The sequence below is a fragment of the Sorex araneus genome, chromosome 10 (assembly GCF_027595985.1).
Source record: "Sorex araneus isolate mSorAra2 chromosome 10, mSorAra2.pri, whole genome shotgun sequence".
Classification (NCBI taxonomy): Eukaryota; Metazoa; Chordata; class Mammalia; order Eulipotyphla; family Soricidae; genus Sorex; species Sorex araneus.
In genome coordinates this window covers 24,759,942-24,784,332 of record NC_073311.1, presented here as the reverse complement: position 1 = coordinate 24,784,332, position 24,391 = coordinate 24,759,942, and the positions used below count along the sequence as shown (strand labels likewise).

At 38.0% G+C, this 24,391-nt stretch overlaps 1 protein-coding gene across 1 annotated transcript; it reads left to right on the top strand.

Annotated features, from left to right (window-relative positions):
• The first annotated feature begins 6,438 nt into the window (after nucleotides 1–6,438).
• On the top strand, nucleotides 6,439–6,732 carry LOC101559282 (60S ribosomal protein L37-like). The gene has a single exon (XM_055118581.1). It carries the CDS (start codon nucleotides 6,439–6,441, stop codon nucleotides 6,730–6,732), a length of 294 nt encoding a protein of 97 aa, XP_054974556.1.
• Nucleotides 6,733–24,391: the final 17,659 nt, after the last annotated feature.

Below are 24,391 nucleotides of genomic sequence, written 5' to 3'. Positions count from 1 at the left end.
TTTAGTAAATTATCATCAGCTGACATTATCCTAACATGGCATATTTATTGTAACACTTGGATCAATTTAAAATTTTCATATGATTTAAATTGATCTAAGAAGTTTAGTAAGATTTTAATTCTCTAGTGCATTTACATTCTCTAGTATATTCATGCAGGTGATCTATTTTCATATTTACAGTGTAGTTAAGCCTTCTAATTTGTGATTATTTTAAAGAACAAATTTTATAGGAAATGCTTTCTGTAGTTGGAAATACACATTATTTTATGTCAGCCCATTTGTTTATTCCATAATTGCCAGGCTTAATTAAGCTAAGAATTATTGAGTGACCTTTTAGGAAGATTTTTAAAAAAATATTTAATAGTGTTTTGGGCCACACTGGTGTATTCAATGCTTACTCCTGGTTTTGGATTCAGGATTCAATCTGAGGACTATATGGGTTGCTAGGGATCAAATCTGGGTGAGATGCATGCAAGGCAAGTGCCTATTCACTGTACTATCTCACCCGCCCCAAGGGAAGACTGTAATTATTTCAAGAAGCCTCCAAACTATAATGCCCTTTCTGCTCAGTAAAATCATGCCATTAAATATAAACTAAATATTGTATCTTTGGAAATACATATACATGCCTTTTGTAGATCACAGCAAGCTACTGAGATATCCCGTCCTCATGGAGAAGCCTGGCAAGCTCCCCATGACGTATTCGTTATGCCAAATACAGTAACAAATACAGTAACAAATACAGGTCTCATTCCCTGACCTTTTTAAGAGCCTCCAATCTTTGAAAAAAATGAGTAAGGAGAGGCTGCTAAAATCTCAGGGCTGGGATAAATGGAGATGTTACTGACACCCGCTCGAGTAAATTGATGAACAATGGGATGACAGTGGTACAGTAATATGGTGACCTTTGGGAAACCTGGCAGCAGTCACTACCACATCAAGTCTGTAGTAGTCTGTAAACCCTGAGAGCCACTTGTTAGATGGAAGTTATGAAAGGCTAACTTCATTTAGTGTGCAACTGATAAAGTAATTATATAAATACAAATTTAATATGCAAATAAAAGTTATAAATCAGGAAAAAGCATACACTTGAGGTTTTTTTTTTTCTCTCCCTCTCAAATATTTGAGATTTTTTAAGGACTCACAGCAGTGATAGAAAGTGACCACAGAAATAGAGAAATTTTACCACTCTTGGATTTGATAACTTATTGAGACTGTTGTTCCAGCATTTTGCCATAAAGAGGACTTGATGAACTAAGTCGAGTAAAAGAATTTTTATTTAATTTTCCCCAAATTTCTTCTATTTTTGAAGTTTTAGAACATCAACATCTTGTATCTATTAGTTTTATTTATACTTTTTTCTCTTACTTGAATATTGGTTCAATTATGCAAAACTTCCAAAAGGAAAACTTCATATTGAAAACTTCTGACCCCTTGTGCATTTTCACTAAGCAATGAAGCATTCCGGACTTCTCCTGCCTCTACAGTGCCTGAACGTGGTAGCTGGCGACCTCTACTGGTTTCCAGATGATGAAGGCAAAGTCAGAGAGGTCGGCAAACTGTGGCCATTTATTTAGAATGCACAGGGGAAAATTACCAGCATGAACTGAAAAGTAAACAATGTTTAAGGAAACATATCTTTGCTGTTTTTAATGCAGTTTCAAGTTCTACATTCAATCTTTTCTTTAGTTCTAGAAATGTGTTTTAGGTTTTTATCCCCACTTCCCATCTGTGTTTTATTTACTTTCTCAGAATAAAAGCATAGTTGCTATAGAAAGTCAAATGCATATTTCACATTTCAAAAGCCATGCTTGATCAATGTTTATTTAATAGAAAAGGAATAAAATATATCTGTAAGAAATTATCAAATACCCTTGAAGTGACACCAGAAAAAGAAAGTGCAATTTCATCATAAGTATTTCCCTAATCTTACTTTTCAGGATTTTTAATTTATCATGAAAAAAATTATTTTTGGTCTGTAAATTACAGGGTTTATGATTTTGGGCTTAGCTTGGGTGATTGATATTTAAGCATGCATGGGTTAGCTTTTAGAGAATCCAAGTAAGGAAGAAACAAAACAAAACAAAACATTCCTTGCCATGTCCTTCAAGAATTGAATACTCAAGATTACCCTTTGGTCTTGGCAGAAGGAATACTAAATTAGTTTTTCCTCCTACAGTGCCAGATGAGTAATGTTAGTTTTCAAACAGATGGGAAAAGAACAAAGTTTGTTTGAAGCAGGTAACTGAAATCTAAAATTTCAAAATTTATTACAGGTCAAGAATCAACTTGCAAGCTTGTCTTTGATTTTCAATGGAAGTTTACCCCACTAGTATTAACATTAACTTTATTATTATAGACCAAATTCCAATTTAAGATATTGTCAATATTAAAAAACACTGAATAGCAAGAATTCTAAATCACCACTTAAATATTCTTTATTACCAGAAATTTAACAGAGAACAATGACAAGCAATTAAAAAAAAAAAAGGCTAAGCAATTTCATCAGCCCTTTGCAACTCATGGTTTGATCTAACCTGTAAGTAGGAATGAAAGTGAAAAGTTTTCTTCTTCAGGATTTTAAAGAGGCAGCTAGAACTTAATGTCTGTGCATGTAAATGGGATGTTTTGAGACATATTAGCAGTTATAAAAACAAAGAAACTATTCAAACATGGGTTAAGTCTCAACTATAGCAAGTGCTTGAAAATGGGAATAAAAATAAATTATGTTGCAAGAAATTTACTGAACAAATGAGTACAGAATAAAACCCTATTCTCCAGTAAATGAAAGTAGAATATATAATGCTTTCATTCTAAATGACTGGAGTTTGCTTTCTCGTTAGCTTTTGGAAGGTTTTGATTTAGATTTTAATGGTTGCTTACAGTAGAGAACTTGCTTGTGTTAATGAAATGAATTGGGCTAGGTTTGCAATTGATGATCTGCAGACCAGCTTTGGTTTACCACAATATTCTCAGTGGTGCACAGTGAAATTAGAGCACTAAAATAAACTAAGATGATTTTTCATGAAACTAAGTACGTTGAATTAAAGACCTATAGTTTTTACTAAAGCCGTTTATTCTATGAATTATCTTCTGTTTATAAAGACATAATGCTAAAACAAAACAAAAACAAAAATAAAATAACATTAAAAACCACTCTACTTTAGCAACAGAAAATATTGAAAATTTGTTGGTTTCCACTCCCCAATACCCAAAAATTTTACTTATCTTTAAAATACCATATATCGTAGTCAATTTCTGATCCACTCTCTACTTTTCAAAGTTTTTCAAATTAGTTATTTTACTAATATATTCTGAGTTTCCTAATATTCTGAGTTTACTAATATATTCTGAGGTTCCTCTGGTCAAACTGGGTATAGCACTTCCAAAATTCCCTCTTTAACAGTAAGAATACTGCCAAAATAACACGTGACTTCTTATAATTCCCAGAGTTACAGAACCTTTGCATTTTGTGGAAAGGACTTTTTCTTATGTCTTTGAGAAACACTTGTGAAAATCACATGTATATCAGTGGGATTTATCTTTCAGAATTGGGAAGATATGTTTTGCCAGTCATAAGTGAACCATAATCCCTGTAGACTCAACTTTAATTCAAAAACACTCTCTCCAGAGCTGCTAAATTTGGCGATCTACGTTCTTTCCTCCATATGCTCTCCTTTGGGGATTGCACATACATTGTCCATAATGGTTCCTCTACTTAGGATGTCTGGAAAAGTAGATATTACAGTCACAGAAGGGCTATTAAAGGGAATTTGAAAACAGATCCATTAAGTTGACGTGTTCAATTGTAAGAGTCTTCAGTTTGGATGGACTATGTTAATTGATATTCAAGGAATAACTCCATCTATCCACTGCATATATTGTAGCCTCCAATTACTCGTGCTTGAATCCTAACCAATCTGGTTTGGTATTCTCCTTGGAGAGAGAAATATTATCAGTACACGGTGTGCATAAAGAGAACAGCAGATAAATAATGAATTGTCCCTAAATGTGGACCTCATTTCCATTCTGTGGTTCAGTGCCTTCCCTCTTTCAAATAACCATCTTTTTTTCATTAATTACATCAGCTCTGCTTTTGTTTTGTCTTGTTGGAAAAGAGAAAAGAAAGTTTCCATTATTTCTCTTCTAGACTGAGGAATGCAGCAGCTGTTGTGATTTGCAAATATCCAGTCCTATCTTAGAATCTCTGGTCAGTTTTTGAGTGGATTTAAAAATACTTCTCTGTATTACTCTGCTCACATTCCCCAAATTGGTGAGTTTGTGCTTCTTTTCCCTCTCTGCCTTTTGTGGCCTTACTCACTTTCCCTCCACCTGGCTCTCATTTTCAAGCCTTATAACAGCTCTCAAGAGGAAGAAAAGTATCCCAAATGGTTCCCAGTTTGTCTCAGCAACACAGCACAGCACTATTTTTGAACTGGTGTGTGCATGTGTGTGTTTAAAAGATTTCCCAAACTTCCTTTTCTTTCCTTTAAATGACTTTCAGAACGCTGCCTTGCCTCTTCGTGCACACTTGCTGCTCTCAGTGATCCTTAGCATGTGACATTTGGTTGAAGACGTACTGTGGCTGCTTTAATGAAACGGGCATGAGATAGTTGTGACGATCCCTGAGTGCAAACAGTTCACTTTGTGAGTTTTACAAGCTCTTATCCATCTTTTTGTCTCCATTGACCTTACAAGAATAAAAAGCAATTGGCCAAGTGTTTTTCTTCCCATTCAATGAATGAGAAATACCAGGACCTGGACTTAGAGAATTGAGTAAACATACACTGAGGACTAGGCAACAGTGGCACGGAAACAAAGGGTCTGTGTCCTCCAGGGCTTTTCCTGGGTCTCTTGCGTCTGTAAAATAAGGAAATTCAAACTTTGGGTTTTAATGTGGAAAGAATAAAAGAGTCTGGCTCACGCACTTACGAGAGTGCCTGGAAGCTATTTATTAAGCTCAATAAATGTTTACTGTTTTTCATGTAAATGTAACAGATAAATGTGTTGACTAATCTGCACATGTCGTTGTGATCTTTCTGCAAGCATCGCGATATATTGCTCCGTAAAGGAGAGGATCTGAGTAGTCACTGAAATACAACTAAAATTTGTGTTCTGTTTCAACTGTTCAGCAGCAACAAGCCTCTAACTCCTCTCCTCCTACAAGGAAAATTACATATGGAGGTTGATTCTTCTGCACAACAAAATTAGCTTATTCAAACACAGCAGGGTATGCGTGTCACTGGAAGTTTCTGGATTCCGATCATGTCTCATGATTTACAAGTTATATGACCCTGGGTTGGACCAATCATTAAAACTCTCTCTGCTTTAGTAAACTTCATCTATCTGTAAGAAATGCATATCAAAGTCAAGCAACTAGGTTTGTGGGAGGCAGCAGTAGTGATGCTTAATTAGAATTTTTGATCAAGACACCAAACTATGATAGATATAAAATATAATAAGACCTTAGATTCAAGTTTAGAAAGAAATTACCCACATCCCTTGAAATGGCTCTGTCAGTGCTACAAGAATAAAAAAAGTTTTGTTCTTCAATAGACGGGGTCCATCATTCAGAGCCTGGCTATAAAAGGACCGTTGGAATTTGGGATAGAATTTGTCAGGAGCCCGTTTTTCAGTGAGAGTTGTATGTCCTTTGAGGAGTCTTGTGTGCCGCGGCCTTCTGTGTCAGGCTGAGGGAGAGGAGCTTTTTGAATGCGCAAAAAGCAGGCCGGTGAACTCTCTACCTGGTGCCTAAGGAAGTGAAAACAGCTGATGATCAGAACGCTGACCCTGGAAAGTAATTGCAGCACCTGTTTACCCCATAGCTGTTAAAAATATCCAGCCCCTGGGAACTGCAAATGGCCACTAAGGTTATGATGCTGATTTGCGGTTGTTTTCCTCAAACAGAACCCCCTCAAGTAGAAGTATGCCAGGATAAGGTGGGAGGGCCCAAGTGATGATAACAAGGAATGAAGGGAAAAGGATGGCGTCAGGTCAACAATGAGGCCCAGATCACAGCAAGAGTATTGCACCTGAATTCTGGGGTGTGTCCCCAGAGAACCGAAATACATTCCTGTGTGAGAAGTTGCCAGCAGCCGCTCCTAGGCCGCTGCCTTCTGAGGACTTGCAGTGGGCTTGCATGCAATACCTACTGAGAACATTTTTCCTCTTTCCCCTGTGTCCTTCCAGGAACCTTCTTGTAATGAAAGCAGCAAACCAAAGGCAGGCACAGGCCAAGGGGGACAAAAAGACAAGAATGTCTGCACTGGAAGTCAAGTTCAAATTTATTATAACAATAATGAATTTTGAAATGATAAATTGAATGGCTTGTGGCTTGAAGAATCTGTACGACTTAGTTACTAAAAGCAATCTGTACAGTCATAGGCTGATTCGAGTTAGAAATTAAATAGGATCTTTGGTACCCGCCGTAGAAGCGCGATGACGAAGGGGACCTCGTTGTTCGGGAAGCGTGGCAACAAGACGCACACGTTGTGCCCCCGCTGCGGCTCCAAGGTCTACCACCTGCAGAAGTCCACCTGTGGCAAGTGCGGGTACCCCGCCAAGAGCAAGAGAAAGTATAACTGGAGCGCTAAGGCCAAGAGGAGGAACAACACCGACACGGGTCGCATGAGGCACTTGAAAATTGTGTACCGCAGATTCAGGCATGGATTCCGTGAGGGAACAACGCCTAAACCCAAGAGAGCTGCTTTTGCAGCCTCCAGTTCATCTTAAGGATTTCAGCAATTAGTATGAATAAATGTTCTGGTTAAAAAAAAAAGAAAGAAACTAAATAGGAGAAAGAAGTAGCCCTAAAAATCTACCAAGTAGGAATAAAAGGAGAAAAGAGGCAAATATCTGGTGTTTTATAGACTGTGACTTCTTTTTAAATTAGGTTAAAAAATTCTGAATACAGTATATTCTCAACATAATTAGTATTATTTTTAATTGCTCTGCAAGTTCATTTTTATTTGAAAAATCGAAACTTAAAAGCAAAATTGCATTAAAAAAATAGTGGCCTGGGTCCAGTTGAATTTGTAAAAACATAGAGGATGGCTTTGATTCATATTTGCGTGGAAAGTTAGACCTGGGTGAAAATGCAGATTGTAGACGCTCAGGGTACAGGAGTTGATGCAGTAGATGATGGACAAGTGCTTCCGGAAGTGCTCATAAAGCCACAGAGCTCCCCGGCCAACTCAGAGCAGAAATGCATTGCCACGTGCATGGACTACTATAAACTATGTGCTCTTGCTGTTGAGGTCATAACAGTTTTTACTGAAGATGTGTAAAATGAGCCACGAGAGACATGTGGTAACAGCACCTTAGTCCAAGGCTGGCCTGCAGACAGCCATGTCAAGAGTTTTGCGACAGTCATCTGTCACGCTTCTCTCTGGGTTGACCTGTTTTCTGCCATTTTCTAAGCCTGATTTGCTGGTTCTACTATGCTTCTCTGAGCTGAATGTCATGCCCGTACTACATATCATTTTTGTTTAAATATAAGACTAGAATTACCTTCTAGTAATTAATAGCTGATAGACTATTAGAACAATTTTCTCACTGTTACCAAACCTCATTTCAATTACTTCCCCCAGCAGTTTTAGAGTAAGGATTCACACTCTATAAATATGCATATTCATAGATATCTGCAAACTGAACAACTGCTGTCGCAAATGTCACTCTCTCACTTTTTCTTTGAAAGCCCATGTTGCTTCATCAGCAAGGAAGTTCAGTGGTTCTGAAAAATAGGGTTAAACAAGCTTTTCCATGTCTAGAATTCTTTCTTACTCTGCTTTGTTTCATTTTGTTTTTATGTCCACATTTATATCTCACACAGGCAAAGCAAACAAATGAAAACTATCAGGATAAAGCAACTATTCTATTCCAATGCTAAAATGAGCGAAGTTGACAATTGTCAATATTTAAAGGGAAATATATTAGGATGTAAAGATGACATACACTTGAGAGATCACAAAAAATAATGCAACACATGCTTGTTATTCTGCTGGCATGAAACTCTGTTCTGGCTTCTTTAGTTTGTTTCCCAATATATTTTTTTCATGTATTGATTGCACATCTTATGCTGTGTTCTCAAAGGATATTTTTACTTTTATGGGGAGGTGGTGGTTTGGGCTATGCCCAGTGGTGCTCTTGGTGATGTTCAAGAGGCCATACCCATTTCTGGGGATCAAATAAGAAATCAGTTGTGTGCAGAGAAAGTAACTTACCCTGTACTATTTCTCTGGTCCCATTTTTTAAAAAAATTTTTTACTTACTAGTTTTCAAATAAAGAAATAGCAAAAGCGGCATTTTAGTACACAAACATCAAAAATGGATTCACAATGGTTGAACTCTACAAGAAGAAAACATCCAATCCCATCAGAAAATGGGTGATGATATGAACAGAAACTCTCAAAGAAGAAATCCGAATGGCCAAAAGGCACATGAAAAAAAATGCTCTTCATTACTAATCATCAGGGAGGAACAGATCAAAATGACAATGAGATATCATCTCACACTACAGAGATTGGCCCACATCCAAAAGAACAAAAGCAACTGATGTTGGCGCGGATATGGAGAGAAAAGGATTTTCCTTCACTGCTGGTGGGAATGCCAACTGGTTCAACCCTTTTGGAAAATGGTATGGATTGAGCTTCCATTTGACCCAGCAATACCACTTCTGGGAATATGTCCCGGAGATGCAAAAAAGTACAGTAGAAATGACATCTGCACTTGTATGTTCATTGCAGTACTGTTTACAATAGCCAGAATCTGGAAAAAACTTGAGTGTCCTAGAACAGATGACTGGTTAAAGAAACTTTGGTACATCTACACAGTGGAATACTATGCAGATGTTAGAAAGAATGAAGTCATGAAATTTGCATATAAGTGGATCACCATGGAGAGTATGATGTTAAGTGAAATGAGTCAGAAAGAGAGGGACAGACATAGAAAGATTGCACACATTTGTGGAATATAAAGTAACAAAATGGGAGACTTGCACCCAAGAGTAGTAGAGATGAGTACTAGGAGGATTGCTCCATGGCATGGAAGCTAGCTTCACATTCTAGGGGAAAAGGCAGCTCAGATAGAGAAGAGACCACTAAGTAAAGGGTGCTTGGAGGGCCGGCTCAGGATGGGAGATGCGTGCTGAAAGTAGACTATAGACCGAATGATGGCCACTCAATATCTCTATTGCAAACCACAACACCCAAAAGGAGAGAGAGAGCAAAAGGGAATGCCCTGCCACAGAGATGCGGGTGGGGGGAGGGCATGGATTGAGGGTGGTGGAAGGGATATTGTAATCATTGGTGGTGGAGAATGGGCACTGGTGAAGGGATGGGTACTAGATCATTGCATGACTGAAATGTAAGCACGGAAGTTTGTAAGTCTGTAACTGAAACTCACACTGATTCATTAAAAAAATTAAAAATGGATTCAACTAGGTTTCTTTATAAAGGTTCTTTCTAGTCATCAAATCTCACTGTGTGTGTGTGGTGGGGGGGTGAGGGATGGGCTGTGAGTTTCCAAACCAATCAGTGATTTTCTGACAGCAGGTGGATGTCCTGAAATTTAACTCAGATTGGCACTATGTGTAAGGAAATTAACCCCCAAAGATGGCCCCCATTAGAGGCCAAGGGTAAGCTCAGGTATACCGTTGTGTCGCCGGTGCTTCAACTCCCACTTGTAAATACTGGTTGCGCTGGAGATTCTGACAAACCAGCCCCTCCTCCTTGTGTCTGATCGGTTTGCTGGAGCAGATCATAGAATTCAAAGGAACATTTTACTTGCTAGCTCATAGGCTTCTCCATGAAGGGTCTAACTCAAAGAACAAATGGGTGGAATATTTGTGGGATACAAAAGCACAGGATCTGGGAACGTTTTGAAGGGTCTATGATCTCGAAGAATGCCAATCTCTTCAAATCTCCCTGTATTCTCCACCGTAGCATATTTTTTGAGGAAGTTACACCTGACTATTCTCAGGATTACTCCTGGCTAGGGACTCAAAAATTACTTCTGGCAGTGCTCAGAGGATCATATGGGATGCTGAGTATCAAACCCAGGTTAGCCACATGCAAGGGAAATGCCTTACTCTCTGTACTGTCATTCCTGCCCCCTCTCTGAGTTTAATGCAGGTTTTACTAAGTGGGCGTGGTTGAATCATTAGAGATTTGCAATCATTCATCCTTCATTTCTCTCCTCACTTAGGAGGCAAAGGGATGCAAATTTCTCATCCCTTCCCATTCAGAGTTGGTTCCCCTAGCAACGAGTCTCCATCCTCAATTGTATTCCAAGAATCACCTCATTAACATGAACTCAGGTGAGAAGAATTTGTTATGTACATCAGAGCTGTCTACTGCTTTTATCACTCACAAAATTGCAAGGGTGTGAGAAACGGGATCAAAGACCAAATAAATGTTTGATTACAATATTACACTCACATTAGTTTCCCACTAACTCGTACTGAAAAGATCAGGCTTCAGCATTAATCTAGCAAATCAACGAGAAAAGTCAAGCAGGTCTCTGCATCTTTGAAAGGCTTCTGAAAATAACGCAGCTAATAAAAATCTCTGAAAGTGCCTCTAATACCTGGCCTTTTACAAATCATAGCCATGAATAGCTTCTATTTACAATTCAGTGATCAACAGAAGTGTGCTAAGACTGTAGTAAATTCACCCATGTCATCTGCGTGGTAGCCCTTCTCTCTCCTGGTGTGACCGTCTGATTTCCTTCTGGAAGTCCTCACCTGAACTCAACAGCAACAAATGACAAAAGTGACAGACCTGAGGCTGTGCAGTGCAGGGGGAAGTAAGTAATCCAGGTTGAACCAATGCACAGCAATTAGTTGTGCTTCAAAATAACCCAGTAAGGAAGAGAAGTAGCCTGCTGCAATTTCACCAGAATCCATTATAAGAAATTACTAAACATGAGCTAGGGTCCAGCATTGGTAGGTCAGTGTAACTTGGTTAGCAAGGGTGGGGTGGCATGTAGAAATCACTGTCTTGAGAATGCAGTCGGTATAAAAGAAAAAAGGAAAAACTGGTATGTGTGAGAGACACACACAACTTAATATTATTTGAGCTGCCCCATCCATCTGTCCCCAAAATAGACTTTGCCGAGATATACTATATTCTTTGTCTCGCAGGCTGCTATAAGAAGATACCATACACTGGTTAGCTAAAACAACATATATGTTGTTCTTCCTCATCATTTTAAAGGCTGGAGAATCAAGATTCAGGCACTGATGATGTAGACTTCACTCTAGTGTGAAACCTACTGCCATCTTGCTCTCTACATATATGACCTCCACGTTGTGAGCACCTAGAAAGAGAAAGACAGGGAGTGGGGCACTCTGGTGCATCGTGTTCCAGGGACACTGTTATATCAGGACCTGCTTTCACAACCAATTTAGTCTTCATTACCTTTGACAAACTATCTCCAAACATAATTACTCTGCTAGATAGGCCTTTCAGAAGACATAATTCTACCCAATAAGGTAAGTTCCCTCTGCTTTTTTTCCCCTGAAAATATTGGAGTGAATTTTTCAGTCATTTCATATGACAGGGTTCCAAAGGTCATATAGCCATCACGGCTGACTTCATCAGCCAACTCCCTCCTGTTCTGTCCTGAGTCTTCCTGCCTTCCTAGACCAGGCGCAGGGGCAACATGAATTTAGGACAGAAAACCTCTTTATTGAGATGATTCAAAACAAGCCCACTAGACTGTTGCTTCCCAGGTTTGAATTTATGTGCTAACTTTTTACTTAACCCCTCTCCTCTTAATAAATTGACTTATAAAACTATGAACACGAGTTGGAGTTATAGTAGAGTGGATAGGATGCTTGCCTTGCAAACAACTAGCCTGGGTTCAATTCCTAGCATGTCAGAGGGTCCCCCAAGCCCTTCCAGGAGTGACCCCTGAGTAGAGAACCAGGACTAAGACCATTAGTGTGGCCCCCCCAACAAAAACAACAGCAAAGCAGTGTGGACATAAGTCTCTACCAGATTTGATGAATTCATTACCATTTAGAAACACATGTAATTAAGCTTTGTACTCTATAAAAGCAATATTTTTATTTTTTTAGTTTGTGTTTTAGGTTACACCTAATGGTGCTAAGGGGCTATTCCCAGTGGTGCTTGGGGAACCATGTGGGTCTCGGCTCAGACCCTGGGATCCTACTTGCAAAGCATAACCCTTTGAGCCATTCCATTGGGGAAGAAATGTTTTAAAATACACAGAGGGGCCAGAGCAATAGTACAATGACTAGAGTGTTTTTCTTGTATGCAGAAAAACATGGGGTTTAATCCCAGAAACCCCATAAGTTTCCCTGAGCCCACCAGGAGTAAGCCCTGGGCAACAGCGTATGTGCTCTGGCCCTCTAATAAAAGAAAATGCATTAACAGATTCATGTTAAAACCCTGTTTGTGCATTTGTTAGTGTGTGGCTACATGTAATTTAACTTTTATAAGCTGTTTTTTTTTTTCCAATTCAAAGAAAGAAGATTGTTTTCTCCCTCTGGGTCATAGCATATGCAAATTTGCTAGCTCAGGTGCTGATATTGTAAAAAAGTAGCATATGAATGAATAGAATTAATTACAGAAAAACTTTCTCTTTTGTCTTGAACTTTCACTTTGTACTTGAGTATGTTTAATTTTTGACTCTTTCATAGGTTTATTGGCTTCATCTATTTTTTTGTCTCTTAGGAGAGTATAAGTTCTTTAATGTGTGAGTGTAATTATATGAGTTTGGCAATTTTGCCTAAATGAGGCAGAATAATTTAGTTGAGTATTTAGTAATAGTGCTCTCCATAATTTTTACAAATCTGTTTTGAAAAATACTGGGGAAAAGCAGAAGTCTTAACTGGAACTGTTTGTTATTTAGATGGATTACTTTTCTGAGATGCTTTTTGGTAATGGGAAAAAATAAAAACGCAGCAGTCTACTTGTTAAAATCATGTTCTATTGGAAATAAAGGCCTGAAAAAGCAGAATAGGTTGTTCTTTCTGTCTTGTTTAGTCAAAACTGGGATTTATTAAAAAATCAGGGTCCTGACTTTAGGTGAGCTTTACAGCCTAAAACTTCACTTTAAGTATTTTCTTGGACTGTTAACAAAACTGATAATTATGCTGTTTTGAGGTCATATTCATATTATACATTAATATTTTCTACTTTTCCTGGGTTGGTGAGTTTTAGAAGCAGACCTCTTATCTGGGAAATAGCATCTTGTTCTAAACAAATGACAAAAGACAGTAGAATATTTGTTTCCAATTCTCACTGTAAATTTTTTCTATTTTAAAATTATTTCTATGTGATCTGGAGACATAGTAGAGAAGCTCAAGTACTTGCCTTGCATGTGGTTAACCTGGAAAGCAGTGTATATGATCCCCCAAGACCCATCAGGAGTTATCTCTAAGGGGCTGGAGCAATAGTACAGTGGGTAGGGCATTTACCTTGCACGCGGCTGACCCAGGTTTGATTCCCAGCATCCCATATGATCCCCCGAGCACCACCAGGAATAATTCCTGAGTGCATGAGCTAGGAGTAACCCCTGAGCATCACCAGGTATGACCCCCAAAAAAAGGAGTTATCTCTGAGCATCACCACATCACCAGCTGTGCCCCTAACCCCAAATATAAATAAATACGATCACACGAATCACAAAAATCCCATTAATCACCGATTTCTCGGGCAGGCTCAGTAACCTCTCATTTCGTCCTTTCCCTGAGACCTTAGAAGGCTATCTCGACTAGGCCCTCCCAAGGATGTCACACTGGGGGCTCTTTCAGGGTCAGGGGAATGAGATCCAGCTTATTACTGGATTTATCATATGAATACACCATGGGAAGCTTGCAAGGCTGTCCCATGTGGGCAAGAAACTCTCAGAAGATTGCCAGTTTCTCCCAGAGGGAGAAGTAGGCTACAAGATATTGCTTCTGGGAGCTTGCTTTTAAGTCTCTGGATGTTGGCCGTTGATGGGATTACACACACCTGGGTTCCTCTGCCGGTACCTTCATGCATGCGGCCTGTCCAAACGTGTGGAGAGGGGCCTCAAGCATGGCTGTAGCTCTGCTCAGGGTGGGGAGGGAAGCTGGAGCCCATCCCCTCTGATGGGCCCCGGGGAAGACAGCCAGGCATGCGGGCAAGAGAAATATAAAATTATTTCTATATAAAATTAAATGATAGGGATTTATTTGAATAAAATGTAATATTTTTATCCTATTTTGCGTTGTTTTAACTGCCTGATCAACTAATATCACTAATGTTTATTCTAGCTAAAATAAAATAATATTGTACACATTACTTAGTGTTTTGGTTTCTTTTTTTTGTCATTGTCATTGGTATATATTAACATATTGTTCAAACATATTCTTTACAGAGAGGCATCATGTTTCATGTAAGCATGATCCTGAACTTATTCACCAGTCCATTTTACAGTGGTTTTTATTTTTTATCACTGTAAGCAATGTGCTGATAATATAGACATTCTTACACTGAAGAAAACATAGAATGAGATTTCTCTAATGTACATTCTTTTTGGGTAATTTTATGATGCTACATCATTCCTTCCAACAGTTAAATTAATCGGTTGCGTTTTTTTTTCTAATAGGAAAATTTGATAATGGAAATTATTCTCTGTGGTGTATTTTTATAGTTCACTTGAGTGAGTATGTTTAGTGATTCAGCCATTATAGGCAGTGAGGGATACCCCAGGACTGTGGACTTCCCAGTGGATATTTGTGTATTTTGTGTGTAAAGTTGATGGGACAGAAATCTTACACGGCGGCCTCATATGTGCATGTCAGGATTCAGCACTGGAGGTTGAGTTTAGAACTCCATCCTTATTGCCTTCAGATTATTGTTATTAGCCTGGGCTGGAGAAACTTCTGGGAAGAAGCACAACAGGACCTGGGCTGGCACTTCATGAAGGCTGTCTAGTGCTCTGCGCTAGCTCTTCATGACCTGAGGTAGGGTGCTCATCTGTTAACTGTCTGCACAGCTGTGCAGTTCCTCCTAGAGCCACCGTGGTGGGAATCACAGTGCATTTTCACAGCGAAGTTTCCATTATTTGCCACTCGGTGACTTTTATTCAGTGGATTTGAAGTGGAGCCCGGTAGCTTCACTTTCCAGAAAATTTTCCAGGTGGAGTTTTATGGTGAAAGCACTGGAGTTGGCAGACTTTGGAACAGATTGGGGGACAACCAAATTTTGCCTCCTAAGGTTTTTTCTAATGGGTTATAGGCTAAGATTTTTTTGGAGGGGAGGTGCATCTTTAAAAGATTGAAGTAATCAAAAGAAGAAGATTTTATGATATGTAAAAATTATACACAATTTACATTTCAATGTTCCTAAATAAAGTGTTTTTGGAACAGAGCCATGTCCATTCATTCCATATCATCCATAGTTGCTTTTTCTCAGCAACGGCACAGTTGAGTAGTTGCCACAGAAGCCATATGGCTAGAGAGCCAAAATATTTACAGTCTGGCCGTTACAGGAAAAGTCTGCCAAGTCCTAAACTAGTCATTTCGTTCTTGGTGTAGTACTAGGGATAGATCCCAAGGCCTTGTGTACACAGAGAATAAAATTTACAACTGAACCATATTCCCAGTCCTTAAACTAGTTATTTTTTAGTTTATTTTATTCATGGTAGCTATTTACCTCCTGTAATATACAAATACACTGTCAATCTCTAGATGTGCTGCAGTCCCCTAAAGTCACCTACATTTGTAGGTGAAAAAGTTTCTGACAAAGGGTTAATATTTGAAGTATGTAAAACAGTCATAAAACTCAACCACCATCAACACACACAAAATTGTTCGATATCAATGCTAATCATGGAGATGGAAATGAAAACAAACATGACACCACTTCATACCAATAAGAATTACCTATATCAAAACCACAGAAATATGTGCTCACCTCAATTATGAGAAAAAAGAACTTAAACCACTATTGGTAGGAATGGCCACTGGCTAAACCTGTACGGAGTGCACAATGAATATCTCTCAAAATTGTAAAATAGAAGTATAGGGCCAGAGAGATAGTACAGCAGGTAGGCTGTTTGCCTTACATGTAACTGACCTGGGTTTGCTCCCTAGTACCCCATATCACCCCTGAGGTTGCAAGGAATGATCATTGAACACTGAGTCAGGAGTAAGTCCTGAACACTGCCAGTCACAGCCCCCAAACCATAAAATCCAAACAAAATAGAACTATAATACCATCCAGGAATTCTATTTCTCAAGAACCTAAAAGCACCATTTCATAAAACACACACACGCACGCACACACACACACACACACACACACACACACACACACAAGGGGCTTTTGAAATGGTACTTTTTCAGCAATATTTCCAATAGCCGAGATCTGAAAACAACCCAAGTGCCCAATAACAGATGAGTGGATAAATAAGATATGGTCTTAGAAATAAGGCATGTATGTAACACAGCGGAATACCACTCAGCTATGAGAAAAGGTGGAATGTTGCCTTTTGCTACAGCATTGATGTAACTGGAGGATGTCCTGCCAAGCAAACTCAGTCAGAAGGAGAAGGACAAATACCAGATGATCTCATTTGTATGAGGTATATAAAGAAATCAAGGGAACAGTGTCCAATAAAAACATACCGTGCGTCTCTGACAACTGAGATTACCTAAGAAGGGTGAGGGGTACTGGAAGGAAAGGGTGAGTATAAGGTTATTAGCCTTTTGATAGTTGAGGTGGTATAGCATAGAGCCCCTAAAACATACAATCTCTCACATTTTAATAAACAAAATCATTGTGTGTGAAGGACAAACACAATGGTAAATTTCTATTTACTAGTCACAAGTGAGGAGATGATGTGAGAAACATACAATAACTTAATCATTAGCAGAATCAGAAAATCAGTGACAACAGTCACAACCTAACACACAGTATAGGATCTGGACTATGCCCCGTTCTCCCAGCTTCCCTCTCACTGACTCACAGCATTCTTAGAATAACTATTGCAGATAGGTGCTATCTTTATGCTTCCTTTTCAACTAGAGAAATAGGCAGAGAGAGATGAAGCAACAACTTGCTCACGTTCACATCATTCTAAGGAGTAGAGTGAGAATCTGAATTTAGGCCATTTAGCTCCAAGCTTGCCTGAAATCACCAAGTCTTGACTTCAAGTGATAAGGTAAAAGTTAAAGATTGGCATCCCCATTCCAATGTGAAAGTCAGAGGAGAGGAACACCACCCATAATGAACATTATAATAACCTTTTCATCAAGTCACCAGGTCAAATATCATCAGTTTCAATGAGATACACGAGGGAATAAAGAACACTGTTAGTTCAAAGACAGTTTCTTTTCCTATTTTAGATAGCATCCTGGGAAAAGCTTCTTTGCATAAGGAAACACCTGTGTAAGGAGCTTGTGATGGATAGTTGAAGACAAAGAGAATCACCTTGTGTGATGCCGACTGTGTAGAGACAGACCATGACCCATCAGGAAAAAAGATATGTTACTTCAAACTGATATGAAATAGAAAAATTAAGGATTTCAGATTTATATAGTGATAGCACAGCAGGTAGGGTGTTTGCCTTGCATGCAGTAGACCTGGGTTCGAGTACTCCATCCCTCTCGGAGAACTCGGCAAGCTACCGAGAGTATTCTGACTGCACTGCAGAGCCTGGCAAGCTACCCGTGGTGTATTCAATATGCAAAAAAACAGTAACAACAAGTTTCACAATGGTGACATTACTAGCTCAAGCAAATCGATGAACAATGGGACAACAGTGCTACAGTGCAAAAAAAACATACCATTTGGGCTAAACAAGACTATAAGCCACTAGCATATGACCCCATACTTTAGCAATTTTCTCTTCATACTAAGTCATCTTAATTCCAAAACTTTCCAAATGCTTCCCTATACCCAGATCTTTAATCAAAATTATGGCTGTCCCTTGAACTTGATGCCAAGCTTTGCAGTTATTGTTAGTTGATGAGAGTTACAAAGTGAGTTTCAGAACTTGGAGTTCTACCTGACATTGTGCTATGATCAAGCCTAATGTCCTTCACATGTATGTCATAAGGAATGTCTGCTTTAGATTAGACTAGCCCATTTTTACTGGTACTGGCAACATTGATAAGTGCTTTTCCTTAATGGAAGAGCATATTTTCATAGCCTTTCCAGGAATATCTTTGTGCTTTTAATGGAACCATAATTCTCTCCCTTATTTAATCTTTAATCACATACGATGTGGATTTCATTGACTGTAGAGCTCATGCACATTTACAAATGCCCCCAGAATAAAGGACTTGTTCATTTTTTTAAATCCTAAAGTGCTTCAGAGTATGCAACAAGACAAAGGACAAAAAGAAGTTATTTTGTTGAAGTGAAAAATAAGATCTTAAGTCACAAATCCCTGAAAAATAACAAATTAGCTTTAGCATTAAAATTAAGATATTCGACCTAAATGTACCTCAAAAACTTTCAGATCCCATAGGAAATATAACTTACTTTATTTTTTTATTATTTTGTAATCATTTTTTGGCATACCAAGTCATGTCCAGGGCTTACTCCTGACTCTGTGCTGCTCAGGGATCACTTTTGATGAACTCAGGGGACCATATGGGGTGCTGGGAATCAAACCCGCGCTGTTTGCATGCAAGGCGAGTTCTCTACCTACTATACAGTTTCTTAGACAAGAAAATAAATTTTAAAGGGACTATACTTTAAAACATTTTCCAAGAGAATAAATTCAGAAAGAAATGGATTTCAAAATCCATGAAAATGTGTTACTTATTCTACATGACCCAGAGATTCCATTTTTTGGCATCTATGTCAAGTACACAGAAACATAAATTCAAAGAGGAGTTTGCACACCTATATTCATAGAGTGCCAAGCACAACAAATTAATGGATAAAGGAGCCATTGCATATATGCACAACAGGATATGATGTAACTATAATGCAAAGATAAAGTCTTTCAGTTTGTTATAACTTAGACGGGACTTAGATAAAACCAGAGGTGATCCTGTTAAATGAGAAAGCCAGAAAAGAAGAAATGCTATGATCTCATTTATGTATAATATTTAATAAGAAGCAATAAAAAGATATAAATATTGGATTAGGAAAAGTTCCTGGCCTTTGTTTGCAAAACTGAGATTATCAAACAGTGAAATTACCAAACAATGGGGAGGAAAGGTGGCAGTGTAGAAGGAGTTGACTAGAGGAGACAGAAAAGCAGTGATGAAGAGTCTTGGATGCTTAGGTGGTGGTGAAAGTATAGTAACTTTGTACATCAAAACCATCAAAATTAACAGTATGGTGACCACACTCCATATAAGCTCATTAACTGACCGTGATCCAGAGACTCACAAATAAATGTTGGAAGATATCAACAAGCTGTGGAGATGCCTCCAGACCCCGAGCCAGGCTAAATCTCATATCCAGGGTGCCTCTGAGGGGGCAACACCCACCCAAACAGCCCTGGCAGCCAAAACCCTCCAGAACCCAATTGCCACCATGCTCACAGCCAATCTCCACAGCCTTGGACAAGCCTCATTTGAAGGAATCTGCTAAAAATCTCAGGTATACAGGTTTTGTGACAGAAATCTCCAGGCTCTCACCAAGTCAGGGATGAGAAACCTCCCCCACTACCCCTGTTTGTCCAGGAGCCTGGCAGTTACACTCACGAACTGCCTCTCGCACCATATAAGCACATTAAGTGGCCATTACCCAGAGACTCACAAATAAATTTCAGAAGAGTTCAACAAGCTGCAGAGATGTCTTCAGACCCCAAAGTCATCATCCAGTTAAAAATTTAACTCCAGCTGCATCACCTTATTTACAATCTTAGAATTCCTGGAACACCATCTCATATTCTGTACCACTGATGTGCCTGGAGTAGCACACCACATTGGATGGGATGTAAAGTAGGCAACGATTAATCTTAATGAAAAAATATTAGCACACAAAATTAGAAAAAAAATATTAGCACTCAACCTGTAACAATGCATTAGTAATCTCTTTCTTATAGAAGGGCTTAATGGCTCCAAGGTGAGATACAACAATTTTCACATAGTTTCTCTACAGAAACCTTTTTTGATCATTTTTAGTGAATTCATAATAAACAACACAAAATAAATTATTTAGGGCCTGCTACTGGAGCAGACTTTGGTGGTGGTTGTGAAAACTTGAAATAATGGTGGTGGAAAGGTGCAATGGTGGTGAGATTTAATGTTGGGATACTGAATGTAATAAATTATTGTGAACAATTTTATTAAAATATTTTTTAAAAGAAAAATGTAGGTAACCATGTTACTTAAACTACAATTTAAAAAAATGCTCCCCAAATTTGACATGTATGTGTTTTGGTTAAAATTCATAGACTCTGCATACAGTGAACATTGTTTTGAATATTTTAAGTTTCTTCAATATGTAATGTTATAAATAAAGGGATATCTTGTCTCACTGATGTGCCTAGGGGGGTTGTAGCATGGCATTTTAGCATTAGAAAGCAATTTCCCAATGAAAAGTGCATATATAGAAGCCCATGAGAGAGCTGGCAAGCTACCTGTGGCGTATTCATATGCCAAAACCAGTAACAGGTCTCATTCCCCTAACCCTGAAAGAGCCTCCAATGAGGCACCACTGGAAAGGATGAGTAAAAAGAGCTTCTAAAATCTCAGGGCTTGGACGAATGGAGATGCTACTGAGACCACTCAAGAAAATCGATAATCAACAGGATGATGATGATGATGATGATGATGATGATGATGATGATGATAGAAGCACATAGACAATATTCAGGTAAGAAAAGTGGAACTTTATAAAACATAAATTTTTAAAAAATCACAAATCACTAAATACAATGTGGCTTCATTAGATAATAAAACAGGAAAAAAGCATTAGTGGAAAGCTACTAAAATCTGAATAAACTTTGGAGTTAAGCCAATAGCAATATATCAATATTGGCTTCTTAGTTTTGACAAATACACCTGGGATTGTAAACTGTTAGCATTAGAGGAAATAAAATGAGAGGCAAATGGAATTTAGTTTTGAAACTGCTCTATAAACATAAAATTATTCTGAAATAAAAAGTTCATTAACAAAATCACAAAGTCATATAAATTTGTTATATGCCTGCCAAGGGGGGAGGGATGAGGGGGTGGAGGGACCCTGAGGATACTTGATGTTGCAACTTTGTATGCCTGAAACAATTCTATTATAAAAATTTTTGTAAATCATGCTGACTTAATTAAAAACAACGAGAGAGTTGAAAAAATCAAATATTTAAAAAACTAAGTTATCCAACAGACTAAAAATATTTGCATTTTATACAATCTGTGTACAACTATGGGTATCATGTGTGTTTATATATGTCAGGTACATAGGTGGGGATGTGTGAACATAGCTAGCACATATTGGCCTTTTCTTTGGTTGATAATATTGCTGTTAAAGGCTTAAAAAGATAAGTGATAATGGGAAGTGTATTGCTAAACTCATATTAATAAAAATTCATTTTAATAAAGTGCATTAATAAAAATTAATAAAATATTTAAATTCTGGAACATCTCTTTTTATCACTTTGCTTAAAATAGGCCATTTAAATTAATCTAATTTTATATTTCAATTCAATTAGGAAGAGACACAGATGATACATGAATCTTTAAATTACCAAAGAAAAGAATACGTCATCACAGATGGATAACATACAACTTTTCCTTTTATCTGTGTGTGTGTTTAAAGACTGTCTCTTTGTGATATCTTCAAAAACATACTTATGAAAATAACTCTGTTTTTTTTCCAAACTCTACAAAACATGGCTTTATTCTTATTTCAGGTCTTCTCCCAAAGATTCTGTTATGATAGATTCCCTTTTTGTTGTTTTTCAGTACAGAGGCATTAATGATATGAAGAAGACATATGTCAGAATGGTAAAGTACATCACTTACTTGGCTTATTTTAGGTCAGAATGTTACGGGTCAGGGCAAAATGAACACATTTATTGCCACAGCCATGAAAAGGAAAATAGACTACAAAGAAAAAAGTCTACTTAAAAAATATCAAAGTTGAAAGAGCACCAACAAATTATTCCTGAGAATAAAAAACTACTTTGTATAACAATTGTTGGTCATCATTTTTCCCTTAGGGATTGAATATTCATCTTGGGAAAAAAAGCAGAGAGAGATACTGCTGGTGAAGAAATCTTAACAAATTCTTGAGTTTTCTTAGGAAATTAGAACAACCGAAGGGAAACTTGAGGGGATTTTGATGGCAGAAGAAAACAATAGATTATCTGGAATGCAAGTAGAGTTTGGGTTAATGCCAAGTGATGACTTCATATGGTTGGGATCTCCAGAATCAGAATTATGACATGCTTATCTGCATTAAGTTTTCTGTATAGAAATAAAGGGTAGATTATATTTCAAGAGCCAATTACCTCATTGCAATAGTTATGACCTCTGTAGCCAATTGTGTTCCTCTTCCACCTGTACACCAGCTACAATCTGTTGTCGAAAATTTCCAACAAATGGAAACTACAACAACAGGAAACACTCTTGTTCAGTTTTGACCACAGAGGGAAGAAGCATGCATGAGATCATCATTTTATTCACCCCATCGTACACTTAGAAGGTCTGGGTTCCCTGAAAAAAACATTTTTCAGTTGTCACTGTGACACCATTGGAGTTGTCAGTAGGAACCAACTTTTAAATTAACTGTATGTAATGATGACTCGAGAAATTTGCCTTAAGGGAACTATCACTGTCACTGTCACTGTCATCCCGTTGCTCATTGATTTGCTCAAGTTGGCACCAGTAACGTCTTCATTGTGAAACTTGTTGTTACTGTTTCTGGCATATCAAATATACCACGAGTAGCTTGCCAGGCTCTGCTATGTGGGTGAGATACTCTTGGTAGCTTGCCAGGCTCTCCGAGAGGGACAAAGGAATCAAACCCACGTCAGCCACATGCAAGGCAAACTCCCTACCCACTGTGCTATTGCTCCAACCCCTTAAGGGAACTAGAAATTTTAACTTAGATATAAAGCTGCATTACAACAATAACTCTGTGCTGCAAATTGTGTAAAGGTGACAGTACTATAGTATGTGGTTAAGGGGTGGGTCCTTTTCTTGATGAATTTAGTCATTAATTTAAAAAAAATGAAACTAAACCTTTGGCATTATTTTAATGCTCACTTCTATAAAAATTACAAAAGAAATGCCAAATTCTATTTTTTAAAATCATTTGTCATCATAAAGAAACAACTTAAACTTAAATCAGTAGAAGGATTTGTTTCAAAGCCTATTAATTTTGGTGAAACTGAAGTAGTAAAACTTAATGCCATACTGAGTTCCCTCCCTGCCCCAAGCAAACCCCGGCAGCTGAAAACCTCCAGAATGCAGCACAGCCATGCTCAAGGCCATTCTCCACATGTTCAGAGGAGCCTCACCCATGAAGAAAACTGCAGAGGAACCCAGATATTCGGGACCCGGGGCTGAGATCTCCAAGCCTGCTTGGATCAGGACTGGCCCCCTCCCCCCAGCTCCCTAGTTTTCCAGTAGCTTGGCAGTCACAACCACAAACTCCCCAGGCACCATGTAATCTCTTCAATGGGCAAGATCCAGAGACTATGAAATAAAGTTCCCAGAAGAGAACAATGCAGTATTTCCTGGAGCACTTGGCCACATTTGTTTTAATAGGTACATCAGTGGGCTACATCACTCTAGCCCACTGATGTACCTAAAGTAGCACACATTTGTTTGGTTTTAACACATTTGCTTGTATCCTCTTATATAAGGGCTTAAACTGCCCCAGAGTGAAAAACAACAGCTTTCATACACTTCCCTCTTATTATGGTAGGTAGATGCTTGCTAGTGGGGTGGGTGTTTGAATATTATCTGTAATGAACTATTGTGAACTACTTTATGAAAATAAAATGTATAAAAATTACAAATAAATAAGTTACTAACGGCAAATTTAAAAATTTAATATCATTAGAGAATATTTAATTATCTTTGCTTTATCCTTATCTTAATGCATAGTCACACTTAACAATTTCAAGTTCATTTATTGAAAAAATATATTTTATATTATTTAATATTTAAATAATTTTAATTTGACTTATTTCTCATTTTTCGTGTGCTCAATTTAGAATGTTTTATGCTCATGGTGTCTTTCTCAATTACTCAATGATTCTTAAAGTTTCTATAAAGTTTTGACACCAACAATAAAATAGGCCACAATTCAAATGAGCTTCAAAGTGCCATCAAGCTTATAGAAAATAAAATATAATTTTTAAATTATTATTTCTGACCATACCTGGCAGTGTTCAGGGCTTACACCTAGCTCTGTGCTGAGGGATCACTCCTGGCAGGCTCAGGGAATCATATGGAGTGTTGAGATTTCAAGCAGAGTCA

Bases quoted from the DNA above. Each gene is read 5' to 3' on its own strand.
- LOC101559282 (XM_055118581.1), top strand. From the start codon at position 6,439: ATGACGAAGGGGACCTCGTTGTTCGGGAAGCGTGGCAACAAGACGCAC.